The 20,174-nt window shown below is 39.5% G+C and overlaps 1 protein-coding gene across 5 annotated transcripts in view; it reads left to right on the top strand.

Moving 5' to 3' along the window:
- Window positions 1-20,174, top strand: part of Tnpo1 (transportin 1) — a 93,403-nt gene that overhangs the window by 19,552 nt on the left and 53,677 nt on the right. The window contains exons 1-2 of one of the 5 annotated variants that reach the window (XM_029566142.1): window positions 19,579-19,706; window positions 20,042-20,155. In XM_029566142.1, the coding sequence (XP_029422002.1) occupies window positions 20,051-20,155 (105 nt within the window). In that variant the 5' untranslated portion in view covers window positions 19,579-19,706; window positions 20,042-20,050. Of the gene's footprint in view, window positions 1-19,578; window positions 19,707-19,847; window positions 19,907-20,041; window positions 20,156-20,174 lie in introns of those variants that run through there. The other 4 variants (XM_029566145.1, XM_029566143.1, XM_029566144.1 and 1 more) reach the window with 4 other exon arrangements.

The raw sequence follows: 20,174 nt of genomic DNA, 5'->3' as shown, positions 1-20,174 counted from the left end.
TTTGAGACAGGGTCTCCCTGTAGCCCCAGTTGGCCTAGAACTCACTATGTAGACCAGGCTGGCCTTGAACGCACAGAGATCCGCCTGCCTCTGCCTCCCGAGTGCTGGGATTAAAGGTGTGGGCCACCACACACAGCTTTAGTCATTTTTTTTTTAATGGTACAATCAGAACACAGAGCTATTAGTGGGATTCCAGGCCTTGTGTTCCTAGCCCTGCACCACAGTTCTTTCAGTTTGTGGAAAAGGATGAAATTTGTTATTTGAAGTGTACAAGAAAAGTCATATATATAGAGGAGAGGCAGCAGACCTTGAAAGGCTGCTTTAAAAACTTCTAGACTTGTAGTGCAGCGCTTGATAAGAGTAGATCAATTTGCTTCATCCTGATAAGCATTAGGACAGAAGGACAAGCAAGAAGAACAAACTTAAACTCTATGAGTAAAAATGTCAGACTTTGCCGGGCGTGGTGGCGCATGCCTTTAATCCCAACACTCAGGAGGCAGAGGCAAGCAGATCTCTGAGTTCAAGGCCAGCCTGGTCTACATAGTGAGTTCCAGGACAGCTAGGGCTACAGGGAGACCCTGTCTCAAAAAGACCAAAAAAAAAAAAAAAAAAAGTCAGACGTTGGCATAAATGATACTTCTCAGTTGTTGGTACTAATTTTTAGAAATTTTGGTAAAATGTGTATAGATTAATCTTGTTGTACTAGAGTCAGTATCAGGACACTTAAAAGACCAGATCTTTTTCAGTTTTTTCAGATAATACCGTGCTACTCATTGAACCTTTAGTAGAGCATGTTAAGAGAGTTTGGGAAATGAAAGTTGAAGAGTGAATCATTGGAATTTCAGGCCTTCCCAAACAGGAATTAGAATGCACAGCTGTATTTTTGGTTCAGTAATGTTTCTGTAGTTTTCTGTCACACAGATTTGAAGGGATAATGAGTAAGGATTTATGTTGGTGGAAACCCAAGGTACAATGAAATTTTTTCTGAAACATTTTCAACTCAACATTTTTTCTACTGAATGTGACTTGAGGCAAGCACAGCTCTGTGCCCTTCCACAGGAGCCCACATAATTGCCAGAAAAATCAAGTGACATGTAGCTCTCACTCAGGTAATCTAGTAGTCCTAGAACTACACTTGAACAGTTGAACTGAGCACAAACTTTCCTGAAGGGTAGGAGGGCTTGGAGAGTTGCAATAGCAAGCAGAAAGGAAAAGAAACAAAGTTAGTTTTGTGCATGGAATGTAACCATATTCATTATTTGCATTTAGCTAAATATTTTACTTCTAGAAGCTGAAAGGAATAGGGCTTTATTTCCTTTCTTGGTGAAGAAATGAGCCCAGGGAGTTGGTTTGTGTAGCATTGTCCAGCTAGTTATTCTTAGTGCAGAGAATTGAGAGTAGAACCCAGAAACACTGTTAGCTCCTTCCTTTTTTGAATCACCTTGCCAAATACCATTCCACTGATGCAAATCCTTGCTCAAATAAGAATTGCAAAACAATAGAAGTGCTAATAAAAGTAGCTTATTTTTCTGGAGTCTTGTTTTAACTTAAACCAAGAGAGAACTCGCTAAGTAAATCAGGATCTCACAGAGATCTGCCTGCCTCTGCCTCCCAAGTACTGGGATTAAAGGTGTGTGGCTACCACACCTAGCTGAATTTCTCTTTCTAAGAATCAGTTTAGTGTAGTAGAAATAGTGTGCACTTTGGGGGCAATTCATTAGACTCCCTATGTCTGCCTAAAAGGTACCAGAACTATACCAGGAATTCGAAGTCAAGTGTAAGCATCCATTTTTTTTTAAATCACTTATAAAAGTAGTTTCATATCTGGATTTGGTGGTGCACGCCTTTAATCTCGACACTTGGGAGGCAGAAGCTGGTGGATCTCTGGGAGTTCAAGGCCAGCCTGGTCTACATAGCAAGTTCCAAGCCAGCTGGAGCTATAGGGGACCCTGTCTCAAAAAGAGCAACAACAACAAAAAAGTAGCTTCATCAAACAGAAATTATATTAAGAATCCATTGATAACAATTTAAAATTGTACATGGTTTTTTTTTTTTTTTTTTTTGGTCTTTTTGAGACAGGGTCCCCTGTAGCCCCAGCTGTCCTAGAACTCACTATGTAGACCAGGCTGGCCTTGAACTCACAGAGATCTGCCTGCCTCTGCCTCCCAAGTGCTGGGATTAAAGGCATGCGCCACCACGCCTGGCGTACTTAGTATTTTTTAATAAAGTTTTTAAAAATATTTTATTTTTATTTTATGTGTATAAGTGTATTGCTTGCATGTGTGTAAGTGCACCCGTATCATGGGTGCCTCAGAGGTCAGAAGAGGGCATCAGATCCCCTGGAACTAGAGTTACTGCCATATGGGTGCTGGGAATTGAACCCGGGTCCTTGGCAGTCATTGCTCTTAACCACTGAGCCATCTCCCCAGCCCCTGTAGGCAGTTTTTATTTGCTATTTTCGAAAGTTCTGAATTTCAGATTATTTAAATGTTTTATAAACTGTTTTCTTAACAAGTAGTAGAACACTAACTTTTCAGTTTGACATATGCTGATAAATTTAAATTATTTGAAGATATGCCTATTTAGAGTTTCTTATAATGCATAACTAAATTTTTTCTTAAAATATTATCCTTTATTTATTTATTTTCTTTCTTTCTTTCTTTATTTTTATTTTTATTTTTATATTTTGTCTTTTTGAGACAGGATCTCCCTATAGTCCCAGCTGGCCTGGAACTCACTATGGAAACCAAGCTGGCTTTGAACTCGCAGAGATCTGCCTGCCTCTGCCTCCCTCCAGTCTTTTTCTTACATATAGTTGTACCTGTGATAGTATTCTGTATGCAGCTTTTGTTACCTTTTTCTTTTCAGGTATAAACACTTCATGTCATCACAGAAATGACCACCTTTTGATGGTTAAATGTTATGTTATTTACCCATATTCTGTGTTTAATATTTTTAGAACAGATTCAGAAAAGTAATCATGAGGTGAAAGAGTATTAGAATGTATAGTGGGGATGGAGAGATGGCTCAGCAGTTAGAGGACCTGGATTTGGTTCCCAGCATCCACATGGTGGCTGTCAACCTTTGGTAACTCCAGTTCCAGGGGATCCAGTGCCCTCTTGTGACTTCTGCAGACATTGCACATGTGGTGCACTTAGATGCAGGCAAAACACTTACCACATAAACTAAAAATAAAATTTTAAAAATTAAAAAATAAGATTGCTGAGTTTATTTACAATTGGTTGTATTAGTTTTATACTATCATCAGTAATTTGTTTAAGTTGAATCATCATATCCTCAGCTACATAGGACTTTACCATTGGAAAACTGTCACTGCTAGTTATAATTACTTCATTTTTGCATTTATTACTCACTAGTGAGGTTCAGCACTTTCCTGTGTTTAAAGCTGTAGTTTCTCATGTGAGTTTTCTTTCATGTACTAGGGGCTAAATTAGTTTTCCAGATAAAGTTATTAATGTATTACTATCTTTTTGGAACATCTAACTTTGTATTGCTAAATATGTATGCTAAGAGTTCCTTTTGTACGTATCCAAATAAAGTATGTATTTATCTACCAATTTATAAATAGTGCTACCTCCTGGGAACGCATAAGAGATGTTGAGGTGTGGAGTACCTTGAGAAACAGTATTGCCCTAAAACTAGCATCATAGTTGAGTAAAATGCCACTGTCTTTCACTGGGATAAAGTATTAATAAGATGAATATTGTGAGTTGATTTGCCTTTCCTCCAAACCAAAATAGCAGAGCAATTTGGAAAAAGAAAGGGGAGCGATATAAAGTAGATGACAGGACCTGTGGAAATAGCTTAGTAACGTGCTTACCTTCAAAGGACATGAGTTTGATCCTCAGAACCTTCTTTTAAAAAGCTAGGCAAAGTAACACAGGCTGGTAATACCAGCACAGGGGAGGCAAAGACTGGTTGAGCCTTGGGGTTTCTTGGCCAGTCAGTGTAGCCTACTTGGTGAATTCCAGGCCAATGAGAGAGCCTGTCTTTAAAATATATAAAATAGGGGGCTGGAGAGATGGCTCAGTAGTTAAGAACACTGGTTGTTCTAGCAGAAGAATCGGGTTAAAATCCCAGCACCCACGTGGCAGCTCACAACTGTCCTCCAGTTCCAGGGGATCTGACAGTCTCTTCTGTCCTCCATGGGCATTGCACGACATGGGTGCACTTACCTACAAAGTATTTAAAATATATAAAATAAGACCAGGGGTGGTGGCACACACACTTTAATCCCAGTACTGGGGAGGCAGAGGCAGGCAATCTCTGTGAGATGGAGGCCAGCCTCCATGGTCTACATAGTGAGTTCCAGGCCAGCTGGGGGCACGGGGAGACCCTGCCTCACAAAGACAAAAACCAAACAAACTATATAAAATAAAATAAAAGCAGATGGCTTCTTTTGCCTCCACATGCAGGCGAGTACATGTACACACACACACACACACACACACACACACACACACACACAGGCAGATGTCAAAGGAATTTAGCTATCTGTGAAAAAAAGTATACACCTTAACTGGCTGCTGACATTATTCTTGATTTTTCTCTGTTCCCCCGTTCAGTTTACTCTCCACCTTCTGGATGCATACCTTATATCCAGTACATCTCAGAGACTTGCATATTTGCTTGCAAATGTATGCTGATTCCAAGCTAAGGAAAATAGTTCCCATGGTGATCATCAGCCATCCTTGTACCAACTCAACAGTTCCTAGAGAACTCCCAAAAATACTTAGTTAAAGCAAAAACATTTTGGGAAATTTGTTATACATATTGTTATGTAATTAAATCATATGTGTAATCATGTGATAGATATTTGAATAGTTACTTGATTTATATATGTATATATATATATATTTTTAATATTATGTGTATGAGTGTATTGCCTGCATGTATGTGAGTGCACCTGTGTCGTGCAGTGCCATGGAAGTCAGAAGAGGGCGTCGGGTTCCCCTGGAACTGGAGTTACAGACAGTTCGTAGTCGCCATGTGGGTGCTGAGAATCGAACCCCGGTCCTCTGCAAAAGCAGTCAGTGCTCTTTACCGCTGAGCCATCTCTCCAGCCCCGTTATTTGATATTTTTGTTTTGCATAAGCTCTTTTGGTTTAAAGGAAGAGAAACACATTCAGATTATCTTAAAAACAAGAGGGAGATTTATTTGTCATTCATGGATTACAATTAAAAAGCTATTATGAACAGGGCAGTGGTCTTGACGAAAATCCTATTGGTGCTGTACCACATGATCTTGTTTAGCGTTTCCTTGCATCTGCACTGGTTCTGTCTCTGCTTCAGTTTCTGCTTAGAATTTGTGACCCTGCATAATTTTGTCTTGGGTGTGGAATCTAATGATGGCTACTACCAAGTCAGGACCTTTTAGCTTAGGGCTTCAGAGCTGGTAAAATGGTAACCCTTAGTATTATCTTAGTACTTCCTGTTCATGCTCCCAGGAAAGGAAATTGAGTTGATTGAGCTCATCTTTTTGTGCTAAGATTTATCATATGGAGAGTTAGATGTCTAAAGTATCATCAGTTGTGTTTAGGGAGCCACAGAGTGTAAACTTTGCCATTATTCCCTTCCCTGAGACATGGGCTATAATATAAGCTACCTAATTCCTTGAGAAAGGGTCCTTGGCATACTGATAGCTATCAGAAATCAGTACTATTCAAAAATGAAGAGAAAAAAGTCATTAAACTAGATGTTCTGTTTTTAAAATTATAAATAAAATTCTTTATTATTTTGATTTCTAGGTCTTATTTTTTTAAACAAAAATGGTTGTTGTCTAGGGCTCTTTTCATTCTGATGGCTGAATTATAATTGCCTTTCTATAACTACAGTTACATTTTATGTTGATAAATTCCAGTTTTATGGGATTGATACTGAGCTGGCTATTAACCTAGTATCTCTACTTATAAAACTACAGTAAGTTGGGGCTGAGTCTTAAGAGCACAGACAGCTCTTGCAGAGGACCCAGGTTTGATTCCCAGCACCCACATGGCAGCTAACAACTGTCCATAACTCCAGTTCCAGGGGATCTGACACCCCCTTCTGACTCCACAGGCACTGCATCGACATGGGTGCACTTACACACATGCAGGCAATACACTCATACACATAAAATAATAACATAATAATTTTTTTTTAAAAACTACAGTAAATTTTTTAGCCCACCATTCAGTTTTAAGGACATATACTTATAAAACAGTGTGTGTGGTCAGTTATCATTATCCTGTGTTCAACAAAGCTCAGTTTTCCTCATCTCACACTTCATTATTTATTTATTTCTATTTTATGTCAATGAGTATATTGTTTGCATGTAAGTGCACCTGTGTTGTACAGTGCCCTCCAAGGACAAGAGAGGGAGTCAGAGCCCCTGGAAATGGAGTTACGGCTGTTAGCTGCCATGTGGGTGTTGGGATCTGAGCTCATGTCTTCTGCAAGAACAGCCAGTACTCTCAACCAGCGCCCCCCCTTTTTTTTTTGTCTTTTTTGAAACAAGGTCTTCTATAGCCCCAGCTGTCCTAGAACTTAATAGGTAAACCAGGCTGGCCTCAAACTCACAAGAGATCTGCCTGCCTCTGCCTCCCAAGTACTGGGATTAAAGGCATGCGCCACCTTGCGCCGCCACAATTCTTTTTTTTTTTTAATTTGTTAATTTTTGTCTCAATCTTCATTAAGTTTCATTATTTCCATTATTTCCATGTTACAGTAAAAGAAAAACATACTTGAACACTCAAACTATACATTATTGCTTTTTTTTTTATTTTTTGCTAACCTTGTAGCTATGTAGTACCGTCTGTCATTTGACTTTTATTTCCATTTTTGAGTTGTCTGTAGTTTTTTTGGGGGGGGGTTGTTTTTTTTTTGTTGTTTTATAGGTTTTTTTGGAGATGGAGTCTGTCTCACTGTAGTCCCAGGTTGGCCTTGATCTGACAGATCTGCCTGCCTGTGTCTCTTAAGTGCTGGGATTGAAGGTATGTGTCACCACACCTGGCTCTATCTGTAGAATTTTCTTGTATTTTTTGCCTTTCTTTATGAAGACCACTATTAATCAACTGCTGAGTTTTTCTCATATAATTTTTCAGGTTTATTCATACCTAATTTAATATTCATCTCTTGAATTCCATGTGTTTAGTTTGTTTCTCTTACTCCTCTAATGTTTCTCTGGTTTTTCTGTCCCTAGAGTATTACCCATCTCATTCTGTTCATGCCACTATACCAAAATACTTTAGTCTTCTTTGCTTTATAGATGGTGCCTTCTCACTATATCCTCGTGTGGAGGAAGGGATAAATGCTGTTTCCTTATGTGACTGAAGAGGAATGGATGCCTTATGGGCATCTTTTCACCTCCTGAAGACCCCTTCTCAATACTTTTGTGCTGGAAGATAAGTTTCAACATGACATTCAAACCACAGCACCACTCCATTTAAAAATGTTATTATTTATTTTTTTATTTTATGTGTATGCGTGTATTGCCTCGTGCAATGCCCGAGGAGGTCAGAAGAGGCTGTTGGATCCCCTGAGACTGGAGTTACGGACAGTTGTTAGCTGCCATGTGGGTGCTGGGATTCGAACCCAGGTCTTCTGCAAGAACAACCAGTGTTCTTAACCGCTGAGCCATCTCTCCAGCCCCTACTCCATTTTTAAATTAAAGTAAAACAGCCCATTTTGTTGAATATTCATTGACTATACAAAATAATGCATGTGACCTTCTTCTTACTATTTCTGATGGTACAAATTGCCACCTGCAAGTCTGAGTTTTAGTGACAGTTTTAATGGGGAGTATAGTGTAAGGAATGAACACTAAATACCTACCATTGTGGCACTTTATATTCTCATTTAATGTGCCCAATGGCCCCATTTCACAGATAACTGAAGTGTGACTCAGTTTACTTAAAAAGACATTGAAAGAGCTGGGTTTGCTCTTGTTAGCAATTATGTGTGTAGAACAGTATCCAGCCCAGGAACTAAAATTGTAAAAATTGATTTCCTTTCCTATGTTTTTCTGTTGTGTCTGTCCTTCCTTAACTGAAGCACGACTGATAGTGTACCCCATTACATGTGACCGAGAGTTCCGTGAACAAATGGAAGACTAGGTAAAAAAGACTAGTACTAATCATTCTTCTAGCCATGTGCCATTTTTTTCACCCTTCTATTTTACTGTCTCAACTGCTCTGATCCTTTTCTAATTCAGGAGAATGAACATAGTACTATACTCCTTCTGTTTTCCTTTGAAATGAAATTCTGAATCAATACATTATACTTAATCTAAGATAGTTAGGATATAAATGAGGAATGCCAGGGCTCTCTCAGAACTTCAGTGCAATCTAAGTGAAATGGCATGCTTGTCATCAAAATGATCTGTAGCGGTTGTCTACTGTGTTGATTTCTTTAGGTCAGCCTGAGTTCCTGTTGGCTGTACCAACATAGTTCACTTTATAAATACAATGAATTCTGAAATATTGAACTACTTTTATTGACTTACAATTTCAGATGTGTTTCACAGGAAAAATATTTGGCTATTTTCATTCTACTCTTATTTTACCTAGTGATTTCTTTTTTTTTTTTTTTTTTTTGGTTTTCTTTGACAGGGTCTCCCTGTTGCCTGAAACTCACTATGTAGACCAGGCTGGCCTCAATCTCATAGAGATCCCCCTACCTCTGCCTCCCGAGTAGTGAGAGTAAAGGTGTGCACCACCATGCCCAGCTATTTTACCAATTTTTTACATTTAGTAAGAACAGCTGTGATAGGTAGCTTACTTGGTTCTGGTAGGTTTTTAATCATTCAATACCAGTGTTTTATGGTCTTTTGAGATGTACACAGATTTGGCTTCATCTTTTATGTATGCCAACATTTAAATCAGTGAGTTAAAACTCAAACAATGGAGGCCAGGAGTGGTGGCGCACACCTTTAATCCCAGCACTCAGGATTTCTGTGAGTTCAGGGCCAGCTGGGGCTACAGGAAGACCCTGTCTCAAAAAAAAAAAAAAAAAAAACCAATGGAGAGTAATGTTGCTTTAAGACGGGGTACTGTTTTAGTTTATTGTAATTAACATATTTAATGATCTGTGAGTTAAAGTGGCTTAGAGTAGTAAAAATATTAGACCCAAAGTAGGAAGACATTCATTACAGTTTGATTCTTAACGCTTTCTAGCTAAGTGACTTTTCGCAAGTTGCTTAACATCACCGAGACTATTTCTTCAGTTCGAAGGATAGTTTTGAAAAAAAAAAAAAACAAGATAAAAGCATTTTGAAAATTATTTAATAGTATTAAAACCTCTTGGCAGTGATCAGACAGTGTTCTGAAATAGAATTTATAATCATGTTATAGTACTTAGCAAAGACTTCAAAAGAGATTCTTTTTTTTTTCAAATCTGGGTCCCAGAAATGAAAACAATTGGGGTAGGCATTGGCAATAATTCAGCTTAAAGAAATAACTGCAGTTGAATGTGCAGTGATTCTCTTTAGTAAAGCTTCTTGATAAATGCTGTAATGCTAACTGAATCAGGAACTGCTTTACTTTAGGTGTTATGGACAACTTACTGTCACTTAAAGAAAGATATGTCTATCATTGACAGGATAAATTGCCAATCAAGGACCATAATTTTTTAAAGTTTGTTTTACTTTTAATTTATTGGAAATAAATATTTTGTTCTGCCCAAACTGGACTTTCCCCAGGTTTTCTTTTTCTGTCATTGAACTTAAGTACAACTCCTTACCCTGTCTTTACCACTGATAAATTACAAAGTAAATTAGCACTGTACTTACTAACTTTTGATATGTTACTGTATACTACAAATTAGTAAGTACCTCTAAACAGTATATTCTTTTGTTAATATTTTATTATTTTTATTTTATGTGTATGTGTGTATTGCCTGCATGTAGGTAAGTGCACCTGTGTCATGCAATGCCTGCAGAGGACAGACAAGACTGTTGGATCCCTTGGGACTGGAGTTATAGACGTTGTTAGCTGCCATGTGGGTGCTGGGATTCGAGCTCGGGTCTTCTGTAAGAACAGTCAGTGTTCTTAACTGCTGAGCTATCTCTCCAGCCCCTAAACAGTATATTCTTATGTTTAAATTTTCATGAAAGACTTGCAGTCAGCTGGGTTTCCATATTCTTAACTGGTCTAGTCTGCACTCTGTTCCTTTCTTCCTTTTCTGTCATTTCTAGGTCAGAAATTGCTCATTTTAGAGTAGGAAATAATGAATATTTCCAGGAGCAGATATATTGAGTTGACAGTGATTTTCATCTGGTTGCAAGTTTTCCATTGATTATAATGTGTAACTGGAGTTGAGAAACGATTGACTTAAATTGCTTAAACATGTATGGGGGCCATGACCCAACTGCGATGGTTAGATTTGTTATAGAACTCAACAGGGATTAGTGTTTTGTTTTATTTTTTAATTTTATGTGTTTATTTTTACTTGACATGTATGAGTGTTTTGCCTGCATGAATGTAAATGCACTTATGTCATACAATGCCTACGGATGTTGGAAGATGTCATCAATCCCCTGGAACTGGAATTACAGATGGTTATTAGCTGCGTGGGTACTGAGAGCTGAACCCAGGTCCTCTGGAAGAACAGACAATGCTCTTAACTGCTGGGCCTTCTCTCCAGCACCCGGATTAGTGTTTTGAAAATGCCAAGGATACTACCAAAAGTTAACTATATAGAGATATTAGTCCTATCAGCCTTTTGTTTTGATTAAAGATGAAAAAGAAACTTAAAAAACAGGATCCTGGGGCTGGAGAGATGGCTCAGCAGTTAAGAGCACTGGCTGCTCTTGCAGAGGACCCAAGTTCAATTCTTAGCACCCACATGGCAGCTAACAACCATCTATAACTCCAGTTCCAGGGAATCTGATACCCTCTTTTGACCTTCATGGGCATTGCATAACACCGGTACATTTATATAAATGCAGGCAATAAAATTTTAAAAAGTAATAAATTTTTTTTTAAAAAAACAGGAAGATAAAATGCTTGCTATGCAAGCATAAGGGCATGAGTTCCATTTCTAGCACCCACATAAAAGCTGTGAGAGAGAGAGAGAGCGAGAGGAGAGAGAGAGAGAGAGAGAGAGAGAGAGAGAGAGAGAGAGAATGCTCTAAAAAAACAAGGTGTAGTTATACCTGAAGTGATTGAGCTGGAGAACATAGAATCAAGAGAGCTACTGAGTTGGTGATGTATACAATAGAGAGAGAAACAGTACACCTAAGAGTGTTCATGATTTACCTACTACTGCTAAGTTCTATAAAGGGCTAGTCACATGTATGGAGGATAAAATGGGACTAATCAGGTAGAAGGGTGTAGTGTGCTGGCCCTAACATCAGGCAGACCTTGTTTGAGTATTGACTTTTTGTTCAACCATGGACACATTGCTTAAGGTCTCTAAAGTCTGTACCTCTTCTGGAAAATAGAGGTAATAATAGTACATACTCATAGAATTGAATGAGATCATGCATTTAAAGAGCTTAGTATAAAAGCTAACACATAGAGGCACTTTGTTAATAAGAGCAGACTTACTTTTATTACTTGGCACAATACAGACTTTTCCCTGTAACCCCAGCTGATCTGGAACATGCTATGTAAACCAGGCCAACCTGGATCTCACAGAGATTGTCTACCTCTGCTTCCTGAGTTCTTAGATCAAAAGTGTGTGCCACTATGCCTGCCCCCGACCCCCACATTTTTTTTCTTTAACTTTCCTTTACATACTTTGCATTTGACTAGCATATCTAGTAATTGGCAGAGGTCTTCCTGTACTCTTAAGAATACATTTATTTAAAATTTCCTTGGCACCTATTTTCCATTTTCCGTTTTGGCCATCTTCCACTCTTTTGTGGCAATAAGTTTGTAATGCTGGAACATTTAAAGTTTAACTTAGTATAATGGTGAATTGGACCATTTACCATTTAATTCAGTCATCTAATCCAGAGTGTATTAGAACTCATGTGTCTTAATTCCATGTTAAATATACTATTTTGTTGGGGATATAGCTCAGTGGTACTTAAGGCCCTAGGTCCAAGCCCCAGGACTGCTAAGATAAGCTGTTTTCTATTGTCTTCCAGTTTAATTAGGCTAATTTCCTGAACTAGATTGGACTTATCCTTAGTTATGCATTTTCCCTGTTTTTTCAACCAGTGAATACTCTTTTTCAACCAATGTATAGCTCTGATTTTTTTCCCTTTCTTGCTTATGATAGCATTATATATATGTCTTTTTGAGACAGGGTCTCCCTGTAGCGTTAGCTGGCCTGAAACTCCCTGTGTAGACCTGGCTAACCTTGAACTCACAGAGATCGGCCTGCCTCTGCCTCCCGAGTGCTGGGATTAAAGGCATGCACCACCATACCCGGCTTTAAATATATTTTCGAGACTAGGTCTCCCTGTAGCCCCAGCAGGCCTGGAATGTACCATGTAGACCAGGCTGGTCTCAGTATCAGAAATCCTCTTGCCTCCTCCTCCCAAGTGCTTGGATTAAAAGTATGTGCCATCATGCCCAGCCCAGCATCTTTTAGTAAAAAACCAAAGAGGCATTTACTATGGAAACCCATGCCACAGATTCATATTCTGCAAATAATTCAACACATTAAAATTTTTATTTATTTACTTATTTATTTGGTCTTTTTGAGACAGGGTCTTCCTGTAGTCCCAGTTGGCCTGGAACTCACTATGTAGATCCACCTGCCTCTGCCTCCCAAGTGCTGGGATTTTATTATTTTTATTTTATGTGTATGAGTATATTGCTTGCAGCTGGGCATGGTGCCGCATGCCTTTAATCCCAGCACCCGGGAGGCAGAGACAGGCAGATCTCTGTGAGCTCAAGGCCAGCCTGGTCTACATAGCGAGTTCCAGGCCACCTGGGGCAAAAAGACATGAATGAATGAATGAATGAATGAATGGTGTATTGCTTGCATGTGTGTAAATGCACCCATGTCTTGCAATGCCTATGGAGGTCAAAAGAGGGCATTGGACTTCCCCTGGAACTGGAGTTATGGACAGTTGTTAGCTGCCATGTGGGTACTGGGAATCAAACCCAGGTCCTCTGCAAGAGCAGCCAGTGCTCTTAACTGCTGATCCATCTCTCCAGGCCCCTCAATACATTTCTGTAATCTGTGTATGTGTGTGTGTGTGTGTGTGTGTGTGTGTGTGTGTGTGTGTGTGTGTGTTAGAGAGAGACTATGAATATGTATGACACAAGTCCAGAAGAGGGCATCAGGTCCCCTGGAGCTGGAGTTACAGGTGGTTGTGAGTGCTGGGAACTGAATTCAGGTTCTCTAAAAGAGCAGGAAGTAAGCGGGCGTGGTGGAGCATGCCTTTAATCCCAGCACCCAGCAGAGGCAGGTGGATCCTTGTGAGTTCAAGGCCAGCCTGGTCTACATAGTGAGTTCAGGTCAGCGGGGACTACAATGAGACCCTGTCTCAAAAAGAAAAAAAAGAGCAGGAAGTACTCTTAACTGCTGAGCCACCTCTTAAGCTCTGTTTTTAATTTACCTGCTTGTTAAATGAAAATAATAACTTGGTGTGTACTTAAAATAAAGGGACATTGTGAAGATTAGGGGTTTTTTTTTAACTCATTTCCTCAATGTTGCCAAAGTCTCTCATTTTTCTATTTTCAGACTATATACTGATTTTTTATTTATTTATTTTTTGGTCTTTTTGAGACAGGGTCTCCCTGTAGCCCCAGCTGCCCTGGAACTCACTATGTAGACCAGGCCAGCCTTGAACTCACAGAGATCTGCCTGCCTCTGCCTCCCAAGTGCTAGTGCTGGGACTAAAGGCGTGCGCCACTGCGCCCGGCATTGATTTTTTTTTTTTTTTTTTTTTTTTAAGATACGATTTTTCATTTTATTTGAGACAGGGTCTCCCTATATCCACAGCTGGCCTGGAACTCACTATGTCGTGTAGCCCAGGCTGGCCTCAATCTCAAAGAGATCCACCTGCCTTTGCTTCCCGAGTGCTGGAATTAAAGGCATGTGCCACCATGACTGGCAGTTAAATATGATAAAATTTACAATTGTAAAATATGGCTTTTTTCCCTTTACCTCACACAAAGGCATCTGATGTGTTTCTTGCCTGTATATTTTATGAATGATTTCCCAATTACAAGTCTATATTTCTGTTGGAAAGACAGTGTATCAGGAGCCTAGATCCTGATTCAATACCTGAGTAGACTATGGATTTCTTTGTTGGTATTTTTTGTTTTGTTTTGTTTTGTTTTGTTTTGTTTTGTTTTGGGGAGTGCTGGGGTTAGGAGAAAGTCTTGAACTTGTGATCTTCCTTAGCCTCCTTAATGCTGGAATTACAGGTGCATGCCACCATTCCTGGAAAGAGTAGACTCTAGAGCCAGACTATTTTGGGTTAAATTATGGCCTTGTCATCTACTTGCTGAGAAACCATAGGCAAGTAATTTCCTTGTGAGGCAATTTGCTTATCTGTTGCATGAGGCTATTATCAACACCGTGTCATGAAGTTTTAAAATTAAATTAGTTATCATATGTAAGTGCTGAGAATGCTGCCTGGCTCTCAAAACATATTAGTTGCTACCATTACTGTCATAATAGTACAATGTTGAAGTCTTTACTATTTAAGAACCAGAACTTTTGGTGGTATCTTTGTTGTCTATGAAACATGGCTACCCTTCCTTAACAGATTGGAACTCTACTTTAGATGTGGTTTGGACAGTTAGGTTTCCTTTGTCTCCTCCTGCTCTCATTATAGCCTGATGGGTTTTCAAAATCATTTTTATTAGGAAAATATGACACTAAGAATTAATGTAATCTTGTCATATGGAACAAAAGATAAACCTCTCCTTCCCAAGTCTACTTCCCAAGAGGGTCTTTGTTTTTTATCCCCTTCACAGGCTTTCTGTTAGCCATGAAAGTCCATACTTCCTGATGTGGTGTATGAAGTCCTCTTAGCCTCTGCCTTCCTCTCACATTTGCTTTTGCTTTTGATAATCTGTTAGGTCTCAGGTGAAAAAGTCACTTTCTCAAGGTAGTTCTTTGTAGACCGCCCAACGGGATTCGCATAATGTTTAGTCTCTTGTACTTTCCTTGCCATAGCTGTGTTCCACTGAGGCAGTGCTGCAGCCTGGGAGTGTCCTCATGTTGGAGAGGCACTTTTTGTTTATTGGGTAAGACAGAGAGGGGTTGGATGTTCACCAGCAAGAATTAGTTTAAGCCCTGTTTGACTCATGAATGACCCTTTAAGATGAGCATGTGGGCGAAGTAAAATGTGTTTATAGTTTCCAGAGCCAGAAACTACTCAGTGTTCACATACACACATGGGACTTTTGGCAAGGTTATAAAATAATATGTATTGAATTTTCTACGAGTAAAAACTACAATGTTATTGAAGGTGATTGTATCTTGTTTTGTTTGGAACTCTAATTCAGGTTGTTTACTATTTTGGGAAATCATGTCACTGATGGCAACTTTTAATCACATCCACAGTGATGCAACATATAGGTGGAAACATTTGACTGCTTGGCAAATAGCTGTTTGCATTTAATTGAAATGAAGGGGACAGGGTCAGCTGTGATGGGGAAAATGACTTATCTCTGTCCTGGCAGAATATATTTGCTTTTCTGTTCCTGTTGACTTCACCTTAGACTTCATCCATCTCTTTCACTAAGAACTATTTTACTTACCTTTGCATCTCCAGTACTCGTCAAGCATACGGTAATTGCTTAATATTTGTTCAATTGAATTAATAGCAAAACAATAGTATTTATTCAACAAATATTTATTGAATCAGACTCTACTAGACAAAAAGGACAGAAAAATACTGTTACTGCTCTCAAGGAACCTGGGATCTACTACTAAAACAGATTGGAGAGAATTATACAGTATGACAGTTTCTAGTCTGGAAATAGATAAGAATTTTAGCTCTGTAATCTTAAGTCTTATAGAAAGATACTAGGGAAAAAAAATCACGGAGAGGAATAGTGTCTAATACTATCTAGTATTAGAGTAAACTCTCAATAAACATTTGGAAATTCAATGAAAAAGAGTAGCTCTAAAAGAGTGGGAAATGGGTTTGTAAATTAGTAGAATTTAAAGAAGTCATTTCAGACAGGAAATTCCTGTTCAAAAGCTCAAATGTATAAGAGATACAAAAATATGGCTGGAGCATAAAGGCAAAGATTAACGCCAGGTATGGTCACACAGGCTTGTAATCCCAGCACTCTGAAGGCTGAGGCAAGAGGATGTGAGTTTGAGGTTAGACAAGAATATATGCAGGGAATTCCAGACTAGCCTGGGCTATATAATGAGGCCCTATCTCAAAAAAGAAAAAAAAAGTTTTAAGTTGAATCCTAAGAAATCAAGCTGTCCTTGAAGATGTTCGGCTATTTCATTAAAAAGCTTATTCCATGAAAATAAGTTAGATTTTTATCTTGCAGAAACTAGAAAACCAGTGGTTAATTATTACAGCAGCATTTTTTCAAATCATATTCTGTGCCAAGTATCTATAATCCTAATTCAGAATTGCTGTATTCCCATTTAATAGTTGAGAAAGTAAGGCTAAGAAAGATTAAATAACTTGTGTTGGTTTTCATAGGTACTTAGTAAAGAAACTCAGATTCAGAAAGTGTGTCTGTGTATGATGTGTGTATGGGAGAACCCATGACATGGTGCAGTGTGGAGGTCAGAGGGCAACTTTGTGGAGTCAGTTTTCTCCTTCTATTTTTATGTGGGTTGCAGGGATCAAACTCACCTTCTCCAGGCTTGTGCAGCAACCACCTTTACCTGCTGAGCCTTACCACTGGCCTTCTTGTCGGCTTTTTTTTCTTTTTAAGATTCATATATGTTTATATGTAAGAGTATGAGTTTTGCCTGCATGTATGTGTGTACCTGTGTGCCTGGTGCCCACAGACCAGAAGAGGGCATCAGATCCCTTAGAACTGGAGTTACAGGACGGTCGTTAGCCACCATGTGGGTGCTAGGTCTTCTGCAAGAAGCTGGAGCTGCCTCTCCAGCCAGATATTTTTAGAGCATTTTCTTACAGATAACTTGAATAAGGCATTGGGGAACACTTACCTTATCAACATAGTCTGATCAAATTAGATATTCTTAACTGTTTATTTAAATGCAGGGCTAAAGAAGGAAGCATGGTACTATGATGATATTATGATACAGTCATCTTTAGAATGGGTGTGATGACAGTATATTTATGACTGGACTACTATTAATCCCTGGCTTTAGTTTCTCATTCAAAGGGGCCCTGGGGGAATAAGTGGGCTGTTGAATGTCTTACTTCAGCAGCTATTCTAATCTGCATACATTGGCGTGGAATGATAGCCATACCATATTATGTATTAAAAAGTTGTAGGGTTAATATTAGTGTAGTGTGGAGTATGATCTTTAAAAGACTGTACTGTATACATTAACTATTGTTTCTCTTTGCTGTGATAAAATATCTGAAAGAATCAGCTTAAAGGAGGAAAGGTTTATTTTGGTTCTCAGTTTAAGGGGGTTACAGTCCATCATGGCTGGAGCCTGTGCCTCCACAGTGATAAGAGTGTGTAGTTGGGACTTCTCACATCTCAAAGGAACAGGAAGTAGAGACCAGACCAAAGGCAAGAGGGCTATAAAACTTCAAGACCCACCACCCTCACCTGCTTCCTCCAGGAAGGCTCTGTCTCCTAAAGGTTTCACAGCTTCTCCCAATATTATCACCAGCTGAGAATTATGTGTTCAAACACAAGAATCTATGGGGGACATAACCACATTCAAACACTGTGCATCATTGAAACTAGAGAACAGATTTATATCAAATTGTTAATATTTTCTCAGAGAGGTAAACTTGGTGGTATGATCAAATTAACATTCCTTGTACCACCATATTGTTTGGTTAATGTAGTTCTTGTAATTATTTTGAAGTTAAAAGAAGAGAGAGGAGAGAAACCTATGATAGAAATTCTGCTAGTGTTTATTGTGGGAATGTGCGTGAGTACCCACTTAGCACTGGTTAGTGATTTATGTCTTGAGCTGGGTGTGGGGTCACACAGGTGTGCTTGCTTTGCAAAAATCCATCTGGTTATATACCTATGATTTGTACAATTTTGAATCTATGTCAATTAAAAGTTTATAAAAATTACAGCACAACAATAGAACACAATATGTTTTAAAATATTTTCTTGCCAGGTATGCTGGCATATGCCTTTAGTCCGACAGAGGCAGGCAGATCTCTGAGTTCAAGGCCAGCCTGGTCTATATAGTGAGCTTTAGGCCAGCTGGTGCTACAGAGAGACCCCGTCTCAAAAATTATATATTTTTTTCTTAAACTATAATATATCAAGTAAGGGAAGAAATTACAATCCCATTACTAAATAATGGAAAAAATACATACTGTATCTTAAAACACTACAGTATCAATAGATAATATGAAGGCTGGAAAAAAAAACTATCAATAGATACTATGGATGACAGTTGTGAGGTTGTAGGTTTTGTGTTAGATGGGTTTTTTTGTTTGTTTTGTAAGAACAGTTTATTGTAGTCTCATTATTTAGGGAGTCTATAAAAGTAAGAAAACTTGTGTTACAGATACTAAGCACAAAAAGGTGAAGAAAAAGGGTGGAAAGCATTAAAAAATGAAGGCAATAAAAGTGAGGTGATGAGAGCTGTAGTAAGATCAGGAAAAAATTCTAACCTCTGCTAGCCTGGGGCTTTTACTAACTTAACCTGTCAAGCTTTTGCATAGTAGTAAAGTCTGTTAAAAAATCCTCTCCATTAAAAATATTTCTTTATAGGTTTGACTATAAAAATAATTCACATGTGATACTTGTTTTGTTTTGTTCAAGAATTTAGTTTTTATGAAATTGTCATTGATACAATATCTTTAGTTGGCTGCAGCAGATGCAACTTGTAGTTTAAGAAAGCTGTTTTCTCCCAGTCTTCACTGATTAACCTCTGAAGTTATTTGTTCAGCCCTGTCACATGAGAGCACTAGGTTTTAGAGAGAACCAGATGGATTGGGTATGTGCGTGCGTGTGTGAAAAATCATACAAAATTAAACATTTTCCCATTGTGGATTTCCCATTGTGAATTACATTATTTTTCTTGTTTTTCCTTCAGCCCAAAGCCCTTTGTGGAAGGCAGTTACTTGGTGATGGAATTTATTTTACTTATTGAAGTTTATGAAAGTGCTTTTTTTTTCCCCACTGAAATTCTACAAAGGTTGCATTTACTATTTCTGAGGTGTGGTTATGAGTGCAGTGCTCCATTAACATTTTGTCTGAAGCACTAGTGCTTTATATATTAAATTGAAATGTAAGCATGCTTATTTTCACTATTGTTGTCAGGGGAGTTACCAGCTTTTCCACCATTCCAGCCTTTCTTCGCTATTCCACTGTGCTTATTTAAAATAATGGCGTGAGTCAGATTTCTTCAGGTGTGGCAGGGGTTTTGCTGAGGGCTTGCCTTTGATTATTCTTCAGTCAGTGTAGTCATCCAGGCCCAAAGAATTGGGCTGGTCCGAGAGAGATCCGTGGCACTAGGACCCAGGGGGCTCCCGTGAGCGGATCTTGGGGCCAGATTGCAAATTCGTGGTGACTCAGTCTGGTCTGCTCCTTGCGCTCGCTCGGCGGCAGACGTTGGCGGCGGAGCTGCTGCTAGCAGTCCCGCCGCGCTTCGGCGTACGAGCCTTGGTTGCGCACGAGTCTTGGTTGGGCCCCAGGCAGGTCGGGTGTGCTGGCGCGGTGTGCGGGGATGGCGGATGGCATGCGGGCGCTGCGGGGGAGCAGGGGCGGGCGGCGGGCCTGTGCACGGGGGACTAACATTTGCTCGTCTCTTCCTGTGTCTGGCTTTATTTGCAGCAGTCCCGCCGCGCTTCGGCGTACGAGCCTTGGTTGCGCACGAGTCTTGGTTGGGCCCCAGGCAGGTCGGGTGTGCTGGCGCGGTGTGCGGGGATGGCGGATGGCATGCGGGCGCTGCGGGGGAGCAGGGGCGGGCGGCGGGCCTGTGCACGGGGGACTAACATTTGCTCGTCTCTTCCTGTGTCTGGCTTTATTTGCAGCAAACCAAGATGGAGTATGAGTGGAAACCTGACGAGCAAGGGCTTCAGCAAATCCTGCAGCTGCTGAAGGAGTCCCAGTCCCCAGACACCGCCATCCAGAGGACTGTGCAACAAGTATCCTTGCCTTGACCCG

Source organism: Nannospalax galili, unplaced genomic scaffold (assembly GCF_000622305.1).
Source record: "Nannospalax galili isolate Female #2095 unplaced genomic scaffold, S.galili_v1.0 scaffold898, whole genome shotgun sequence".
Classification (NCBI taxonomy): domain Eukaryota; kingdom Metazoa; phylum Chordata; class Mammalia; order Rodentia; family Spalacidae; genus Nannospalax; species Nannospalax galili.
The sequence above is the reverse complement of the archived record's forward strand: the minus strand, read 5'-3'. Positions and strand labels throughout refer to the sequence as shown.